General features: G+C 40.3%; 1 protein-coding gene across 1 annotated transcript in view; it reads right to left on the reverse strand.

Annotated features, from left to right (window-relative positions):
- Positions 1 to 762: 762 nt before the first annotated feature.
- The window catches only part of DYNAP (dynactin associated protein), an 11,614-nt gene continuing 2,526 nt past the window's right edge, over positions 763 to 9,850 (reverse strand). Inside the window, exons 2-10 of the mRNA XM_035310011.1 lie at positions 8,612 to 8,704; positions 6,595 to 6,819; positions 5,082 to 5,288; positions 4,388 to 4,621; positions 3,576 to 3,729; positions 2,766 to 2,875; positions 2,474 to 2,587; positions 1,682 to 1,831; positions 763 to 1,391 (exon numbers count right to left, since the gene is read on the reverse strand). Of these exons, the coding sequence (XP_035165902.1) occupies positions 1,278 to 1,391; positions 1,682 to 1,831; positions 2,474 to 2,587; positions 2,766 to 2,875; positions 3,576 to 3,729; positions 4,388 to 4,621; positions 5,082 to 5,288; positions 6,595 to 6,819; positions 8,612 to 8,689 (1,386 nt within the window). The 5' untranslated portion in view covers positions 8,690 to 8,704 and the 3' untranslated portion in view covers positions 763 to 1,277. The remainder of the gene's footprint in view (positions 1,392 to 1,681; positions 1,832 to 2,473; positions 2,588 to 2,765; positions 2,876 to 3,575; positions 3,730 to 4,387; positions 4,622 to 5,081; positions 5,289 to 6,594; positions 6,820 to 8,611; positions 8,705 to 9,850) is intronic.

Here is a 9,850-nt window from a genome sequence, read left to right on the forward strand (position 1 = left end):
CAGGAGCTGTTCCTTAGCAAGTTACACTTCCCCCTCTGCCAAGAAGGTTTTCCCTACCTGGTAAGGACATCAGAACTTCCCAAGAAGCAGCTCAACTAAGGAGCAAACAGCCAGCATCTAAACCTTCCTCTTTTCAGCTGAATTGCTTTAAGCCAGAGCCCTGTGCAGATTGATTTGTGGCACCTGAATGACATTTTCATAATGAGCAGAGCCTGTTGCTCTCCTAATACCTGAAAGCAGTTAATGCTCTAATAACAAGCCAGGTCCTTGTCTCCTTGGGTGCAATGTAACTCAGAGAGTTTGGGGCCTCATCTTGGGGAAAGTGTGGCAATGTCTGCAATAATAAGTTAGTAAACCACCTTGCTCCTGATTTGATTTAAGCCCCAAGAACTAAGCCAGTATTTCCTGAGACAGTGATCATCTCTCTTAAAAAGTCCCTACCCTAAACTCCAAGAAATTGAGAGATAGCTCTGTCTCCCTGCTGCAGCCATCTCATTGGCTATAATTACCTAAATACTTACAGACAGAGAGCAAACCTGAGGGTTACAACACAATGACATAGCTGCCAATCTGAAAAATCACCCTTTGCTTCTTTTTGGCCTGCTTTTTGTGGGGCTCACCTATCCCCAGCCTTGGTGCAGGAAGCATGGGTGTCTAGCACAGAGCTTGGCTGCTACGGAGCCCGTGTTTCTGCTAAGATCCTGTCCTCAGATATCCCAAGAATCAATCCTCAGAAAGCAGACTGGTGGCAAAGTGGGGAAAATAAACTAGTTGTTGTAAATGCTAACACAGAGCTCAACAGAGGGGGCTGCAGTGACAGCGAATACGAGGTGAACGCATGATGAGCTCGTTCCTGCAGCCACGTCTAGAGGCAGGGCTTACAGCAGTGCCTGGTGTCAGGGCAGACAGAGCTGGGTACATGTGCTTTGTGCAGATGCCGGTAGATAAAGTGCTGTCAGCGTGACAGAAAATCAATGCAAACTTTGGTAATGTGAGGAAAGAGATAAAGCGGGATAATGGGTTATATACAGAACAGGAGGCAATTGCAGAGGTAGAAGTTAATTTAATAGACACTCAAAATACATTGCACTATAAATAATACATGATAAAAAAAATACAAACAGGAAAAAAAATAAAATTAGTAACCACAAATTCTGTTTTCTGAACATCTCTTCTGGATAAACAGTGAGAAAGGCATCAGAAGGTACTGCCAGAAACACAGCCATTGTCCAAAGTATCCTTGGAGCCATTAACCGCTGAGACCACTTGTTGGCAGTCTATTTTTTAGACTTTGGGAACTTCTTAAACTCATCCTGTTCCTTGAAAAAAAGCTGAGCCAGGATATGGTCTGCTGTGGCATGGAAGTAGTCGTTCATACGAAGAGTTTCCAGCTATAAGAAAAAAACACAGTATTTTAAAGAGAATAATCATAGCTACCTGGCTATTTTAACAACATTAATTATATGAAATATTAAAGTGCATCTCAAATGGAAGTGAAAATGGATGACTATAAAAGTATACAGCTAACAATGAGCCTTACCCTGAGCTGTTAATATCAGTGGATGCCTAGGTTAGAAAAATAGAGCCTTGCTCTGGCTCCTCAGATGCAGAGCTGCCTAAAGCATTAACTATGTGCAGTTGGACTTTTCTGACTCCTCCTGCCCTTATGAAGGTCTCTCACCTGGTCGCCTGTGCTGTAGGCTAGAATCAGAAGCAAATCTTCATCACATATGCTCTTAAGGTAATGTTGGGTTCCAACGGGGAAAAATATAACATCTCCGATGCCAATGTTGAAACTGCTGGTGGCTCCAGAGGAGGTGATAACTCCAGCCTATTGCAAGGAAAGCAGCAATGTTCAACAGCTGTATTCAGTGCACTGTTAGTGGATAAGCACACAGTGATGTCCCAGCACTGTGCTGAAGTCAGCTAGTGTATGGCAGTGCTTTCTCTGAGACTCCAGAAAGGCAGAATAGTCCAAGGCAGATTCCCGAGTACAAACTCTTTGCATTATGGGGCCTTGTCATTCTGTCTCAGTTGCATTTGCACTTCAGATTTAAATTGAGTGAAAAACAAATAATAAAATCCTGTACTCTAGTAACTTTTCTCTTTTTATCTGTTCCTCAGAGGAGCTAAATCAAGAGTATTGTTTTGTTTAGTTTTGTTTTGCTTTACTATTACCTTCTTCCCCCGCTATTCAGTTTGAATTATTTTCAAGGGCGTGTATGATTTCTCTGAACAACTTAACAAGAAGGACAAAATTCTGCTCTTTGTTCAACTCCACTTTGACTAGACAGGCTTCCACAAATGTGAGAGCAAAATTTATATTGAAAAAGAATGTGTGGATACTGAAAGTTTTGTAACAATACTAATTGGAGTATTATTAATAATCAGGGATGGGAATCCGTTATAAGATCCGTACTTGTCATACAGCCAGAACTCCACTGATTTGCCCCTTACTGAGGGAAGGAATTACCTGTCCGCAGCCGCTAATGACATAACCCATCTCATTAGCATTGAAGTGGAAATGAGGCTGTCCCAGCTGATTGTTGAATATCCTGAGAGTTGCTAAGGTAAGGGTATTTTCATGCTGAAAAGCAGAACACAAATGTTCAGAGTTAGTTACATCCCTGTTGTACATCACATAGCAGTGACGACCCTACACAAAATGCATTCGATGCCTTATTTTTAGGTAGCTAAGTGCCCTATTTATAAATACCTTATTCAATGCCTTATTTTTAGGTAGCTATTCAACTGAAAGCACATACCTTGTTCAGTGACTCACTGAAAATTTTCTCTGTTTCATTCAGCCCGGTGCTGTTTCTGCGGTAGCGAGCCCACTGGAAGATTCCTCCCGGAAAATGATATTCTCTGGACCCTTCAAACAAAGACAGCTAAATGAGCATTTACAGCAAGGTTTTGTTAACAGTTAGTGTATTGGTGAACTTCAGGGAATTACTACATACTAAACCCGAGGCCTCAAATCTTGTGATCCTCTAGAACAGAAAAGAAAGCCCACTTAGCTTATCTACCTGTCATGCACTAGGCGCTATGCAATCTCCTTTATTGTATGTTTGAGTAGTTTGATCACCACAACGGAAACCTCGGACTAGAACTTTTCCACCCCAAATTGCTGTCAATAACAACACACTTCCAGTATATTTACACGTTAACTTTACGACTGTGTATCACCATATTTTGTAAAGTGCTGCTAATGCAGGGGAACTTTTTGGCCCACATGCAAGGATCTCTGTCACACATCTATTTCTCAGGATCCACCCAGTTGTGTGTAGAGTTATGGACCTATATTTGATTTTAGGCCTTCTTGAACAGGCCATGCTACTTGGAATAAAGTTTTGCCATCTGTGTTCATTAGGTGCTCCCTGGTAATCACTACACCCAGGCTGCACAGAGGGATGCTTAACAAATTATTATAACTCCCTATTCTTTCAATCCCCTTAAATTATCATCTCTCCACATACTTTTAAGTCACATTTCAGTGAAATGTTTACAGATCCCCTCCCTCCCCTGTCTCTAAGCACAGAGAGCTCTTCCATCGCAGGTTCTTGGACGCGTACCTTTGAGGTTATAGAAGTACTGCCACACCAGGTGGTCCGGAGACTGCACATAGTCGGCACTTTTTACCAGCTGGTCCAGGTTTGGAGGGAGGTTAACTGCTTGATCTTCCACTTGTTTCTTGAACGTTCTGATGAAGTTAACTCCACCTTGTGGCTGCGGGACACAAAATGCATATAAAGTTGGCAGATGCACAAAAGCAAACTGAGGGATTAAAATTGTATTTCTTCAGATATTTCTTCATCTCCTTAACTGCCTAGCCCTGCCAAAGCATTGCTTTGCCCCTGTGCTCTGCCCTTCCTTCTCCGGTGCCACAGAGATTTGGAGCAGAAGGGTAACTCGGTCCATCTCCCATCAAATTCTTTCAGGGTGGGGAGATTTATCATGGTTTTGTGGTTTGAACACACAGGTTCCTCAGACTCAGCAGGATTTCTGAGGCTGTAGTCTTGATGAGGGAACACTGCCAACTAGTTAGTTCAGATTACCTCCATTTTAACAATGAGATTGTTAAAATTTTACCACAAGATTCATCAGGGGGCTGTTGGGAAATGAGCTTTGGGCTTCAGTACGTTATTTTCCCTTCCATCTTTTGAAATGTGGAGGCTCCCCCATGAACTGTGAAGACGTGAAAAGTTTATTCCTCCTTGTGCATAAAGGAGCACACAGGGTGGCACAGTGTAGGGTAAGCGCACATCCTTCCACACTGGGGGAACTGAGGAGACCAGCTGAGGCAGGGGGGATTTTCCCCCAAAACAGGACTGCCATGGTAATGTCAAGAAGATTAGACAGAGGCTGGTTATCCCAGCATACAGACCTTTAATGCTCTTGCTGCTATATCCTCTGGGGTAGAGAAAAATGCATCATCTACATCCAAGGTCTGAAGTTCTTCGTGTGTCGTGAAAAACAGTAAGAACACGCAGTCTTCTGTGCCTACGTTCTTTATCCAGTGCACGGTGTTTCTGGGGAAGAAGATCACTTGGCCAGCTGTGACATTGTATGTGGTAACCTTGCTGTCGTCTGCACCAATGACTCCAATCCAGGCAGTACCCTGTAACACGATTGGAATTTAACAACAGTAATGAAAGCTTGCTCATTTAATCTGTATGATCCCAAATTCAGATAGGCTCTTAGGAGAAAACAGATCCTGATGCACTCTCCTGCAATCTTTCGTGAAATTAAATCATAGGATCACAGAATGGGTTGGGCTGGGAGAGACCTTAAAACCCAGTTATATGCTAACTATTAGCATTAACTAAGAGTAATCATTCTTAGAAATACAACTAATAATTTATATATATATATATATAAATACATATACTTCCAAAGAAAGATGATTTTGTATTCAGATAAATTTTGTATCTTGATTTTTTCCTCACTGTGAGTTTCTATTTACCTTTATTTATTTATTCATTTATTTATTTATTTTTACAGATATGAAATTTGACACTAAGGTGAAATAGAGCAAACCTTTTCAAAGCTTTCAAAGGTGCAGAAATAATCAGGAATACCTGCTGCAGGTAGCCGTGTTCATTGGCATTGAAGTGCCAGTGGGGAACCCGAAGCCCTTTGCCTTTGATCCGCAAGGTTCCAAAAGTCATTGAAGAGCGGTGGTTATTGATACTTTTTCCAAATTCCATTTCTTCATCGTTTTCATACTCATTTACATCATTCCTGAATCTTGCCCACTGAATTTCACCACCGGGGAAATTATATACCTGTAGAGTGAGTCCAAGTGGATAGTTTTATCAGTTGTGAAATGTGGTGACCAAACAGTCCAAATGTATGTTAGGAAATACTCGATCTGAGCAATGCTGATGAGACCTGTTCCTTTTCTCAGTGAGGGTCCTTGCAGTATGTATTTTAGTCACTTTTCACAATCGCTTACGTGCTTTCTCATGTCATGAGGGGATAGTACTGTTCCTACAAATGAGAGTTATGTAGTAATATCAAGGACAAAATTATCTGTTCATCTTCTTATGTCATTCTGGACTTTAGGATATCAGTTGCATGTATGCTTAAACTTTTAGATTCAAAAGGCTTAGAAAATTTCCTGAGTAAGATATTTTTCCTGCATTTCTACATTTGCAAACTATTTGCACCAGAAAATATTCCCTTCCCAACATTTGTACTGCCTCTAGGATGTGTTTTGTATTTCAAAGAATCATCTTGCACTGGGGAAGGGCATATTAAAAGGGTTGCTCTCCTCTTAAACACATGGTTTGTCCTTTTGTTTGCATTCTTAAACACATTTTTGTTTGCAAATATATTACATAGTTAAATATAATGTGTAGGAGTACCAGGGTGGCTGTCATCCGTTTAAAGTGTCCAGATAATCCTTTTCACTTTTTGCTGAGCAAAATTAAATTTAATTACTAAATTTAAATTAATAAAAATTTTAATCAATCAGAAATTATTTTTATATAACAATACAAGCTGGATCTTGTCTTTTTTTTTGATATTCATAGAATATCAAAAATTTTTGATATTCATCTCCTTTAGCTCAAATGAGACATTTCTATGAATATCAAAATATACTTGCAAAAAAAACCCTGTATAATTCCTATAATTTTGTGACATTGTAAATTAATGTGTTAGCTCACTAAAACAAGACCATAAAATTCATTTTTCTTGCAACATTAGAATCAGTTTGCATCCAGTCATAAGAACTAAAAAGCTATGGTGCTAGTCAGGTTACATTGAGATTTGATCTCTCTGTTTATGGTTCACCAAATTTCATACTCTGTAGTTTTGGAGTCGCACATAAAGCAGTTGCCTTCTCTTGCAAGCCTAATTTATGGGAGCAAATATTTAGCTCTCCAAGAGATGCTCCAGAGATGCAAAGCACCTCTGGTATGTGTTGTATAAAGCAGTGAGCTGCTGTCAGGAAGTTTGGGTCTCTCCTCACTGATTCTAGACTGGCCACCTATTGCTTAAATAAGTAAATTTTGTGAAGTAAATAAGTAAGTAGGTGAATCCATTAAACTTCTACATACGATGCTAGAATATTATTGAACAGTTTACCTTTGATTTCGTCAGATGATTCAGGAACTGGAATTTGACATCCACGCTCTTTTCATTTGGTTTTGGGGAGGTTGCCTCATCATCTTTAACGCTGATCTCTTTTATGATGCCGGTGGTGCTTGTGTAGACCACGGACAGGACCAGCACTCCTATCGCAGTGGTGATAACACAGGCCAGCAGACAAACTAGAAAGATTTTCATCAGCGACCAGTTGCCTCTTCTCTCCTGGCATTAGGAAAAAGCCCACCAAAACAAAACAAAGCAAAACAAAACAAGAAGCTTTATCAGATCGAACACACGGGAAAAAGTTTGTGATAATTTCTTTGTAATCATAACAGAATGGCTTGCAGAAACACGCTTATATCTCTGGGCCCAGTGTAGGGAAACCTCTCAGCACATGTCATAGGGCTGCCTCATTCTGTCCCTTCATTGTTTCACCGAGTGAAAACACGCCTTCATCAGCCTGGGGTTTTACAAGCACCTGAAGTTTTTTTCCATCACTCTTTCTATTTTATCCCTTGAAACACTGACACCCATAGGATCACCTCACAGCAACCCTTTGTCCATGGTGCATGGGAGAAGAAATGCTCTTGGCAATGTTTATCTGCTGTAAATTACCTCCGGACGTACAGGCCTTGGGAGGAGAATGACAAGAGGAAAGAAGCAGCTGGGCACACACAAGCACAGGAGTTTATGGAAGGCCAAAACACTAAAAATGCTCTTAAAAAAGAAGCCACAACCATGTGCTGTCCTGCTATAGGAGTTCTGGCACCACAAAGCATCTCCTCGGTGAGGATTTTCAGTTTCCTGCCCCTTACCATTTTTTCTTACCAGCTGCAGATTCAGATGAATAAAAACCATATTCCCTGACCCAGATTTTTAACCTCCAGTGATTCTGAGGTGCACAGCTTGATCTACCTTTAAAAGATTGATTTTCAGGTGATGAGTGCCTGAAAAAGAGCTATGAAAGCTGATTCTTTTAGCTGGACAATGAGAAGTGAAAAATCTGAAGGTTGCCCTCTGATTTTAACAAAACGACCTCTTTCATCAATCTATTTGACAAAAGCTCTTTACTAATAAATTTCCCTTACCAGTGGTAAAGTGCTCAAAATACCAATGTATTTTACTCAGTAATAATCCTTTCTTCAGTTTAAATTACTCCTTTTTTTTTTTTTTTTTTTTTTTTTTTTTCAAGCTTGCATTCAATTAAATATTACAACAGTAGTGCAAAGACCACAGAGTCTCATCAGAGAACAAGGCTTTAGACCTAAACACATTCAAAATCCTCATTTTCCAGGCTGGAATGACCTTTAATTTACAGCATTTTCACAGCAGTGGCAGCGATTCAGTAATTATTTTTCATGTAGAAAGAATGGCGAGCACAGAACATTCAGCCTCAGCACAAGCGTGTGGAATGAGTTATGTGGTGAGGAAATCACTGGCTTTGTGTATTTATAGCCGAGAGGCAGCGCTGGGCCGGACTGCAAACAAATGTGGTGCCCTAAGGAGCAATATGCCAGCTCCTTCTCCACGAAATTCATTGAAATCCCAAGAAGCAAAAACTTTAATGAGAAAATTACAGAGAGTGAATTTTCTCAAGGGCAAGGAAAAAAAAAAATAAATGAAAGAAAAAGAAAAAATGAAATAGTACTCAAATGTGTAACTCAGAAAAGATGCTCAACACCACCACAAGATGTGCTTTTAAGTAGCTGTTCTGGTTAAAATCAATGGGGAATCCTCCAAAGATAATTACTGTGTCACAGGATAAAGAATTTAGCTATTAACTTTAGTGAGGTCAGGGAATTTTGTCTTGCTGTCCAGCTCCTGGCACGTGCACATGAGATAGGACGTTGTAAAACCTTGGCAGCAGAAGCCCTTGGGAGCTTTTGTTTTCCTCAGGACCTTCTTAATGGTATAGGATGAGGTCATATGGCAAACTACTACAAAGTAAGGGCTTAATCTTAACCGTAACTGTTAATAACATTTTGATAAGACTGTAAAAGAAACGGACTGGTACCTCTTTCCTGGGCCATTCTTTTCCTTTTGAGGAGCTTTCTATTCTCTCCCCGTGCATTTCGAAAGCCTGGTTATCCATTTAGTGTAGATTAATCTACAAAAAGACAAGAGAAGCATTGATACAAAAGGCTGTTAATTGCAACGTGTGCTCATTTAGGTTGCATTAAGGCCGGGGAAGTGACTCATGGCCTTTGCAGGGCAGCGGCACTGAACCACCAAATACTTGGAAAAAAAAAAAAAAAAAAGGCAGAAAGGAATCATCAGAGGACGTCTGGTCCCCTCACTGAAGGACCTAACGTGGTTAAGTTAGAGCTCTGCGTGGTTATGCAACCTACTTTTGCAACAAGCAAAAACGGTCAAGGTTCCCAAACTCCTTTGGCAATCCACCTCGCTGCTTACATATTCTTATAATTGAGAAGCTTTTCACAAGTCACTCTTGCTGTAATTGCAGCCCGTTACGGTTACCCTCCTGCCATGGACCTGACCGCGCGGGAAGCAGAGCGGCGCATCCAGCCCTGAAATCTCCCTCTGACAGGACTCTGGGAGATGCTAAGGGAGCGCGTAGCTGGGCTCCTGCTCCTGGGTTACACCTTTCCTGCTTTACTAGCGCACGTAACTGTTGGGTGAGAGATGCTAGAGGGAAGAGCCGCTTTCCTTTGGATATCATTCTGTGAAAATCGATGACTTTGCTTAAGTCTTTTCTGAACCTGTTTACATTCCCTGACTTAATAGATAGGCTGCTTGCTAGGTAAGGGAAAAAAATATATATTAAAAATAAAATCACACTTCCCTCTCATTGATCATTTCAGCCTCTCTGCTCCAGACCTTCTCCAACTGCACCCCATTAATGAAAATCATGAATAGCAATAGACAAACCTTGTTAAGCCCAAGTACTGTTCTCCAACCATCCCAATGATTCCTTAAAAATAATTTAATATAGACCATGATTCTTCGTTTTGAGACACATAAGTGTTAAATGCTGTTAGCCTGTCATAAAAGGAAACTAGGTTTGTGTGATACATGGTGTTTATAAACATTCTTTTTTTTTTTTCCTTTTCTTTTGTTTCCTTTCCTTTTCCTTCTCATTTTCCTTTCTTTTTCCTTCTCATTTTCCTTTCTTTTTCTTTCTCTTTTCTTTTCTTTCCCTCCCCTTTTCTTTTCTTTTCTTTTCTTGTCTTGTCTTTTCTTTTCTTTTTTCTTTTCTTTTCTTTTCTTTTCTTTTCTTTTCTTTTCTTTTCTT

Source organism: Oxyura jamaicensis, chromosome Z, assembly GCF_011077185.1.
Source record: "Oxyura jamaicensis isolate SHBP4307 breed ruddy duck chromosome Z, BPBGC_Ojam_1.0, whole genome shotgun sequence".
In the NCBI taxonomy this organism is placed as follows: Eukaryota; Metazoa; Chordata; class Aves; order Anseriformes; family Anatidae; genus Oxyura; species Oxyura jamaicensis.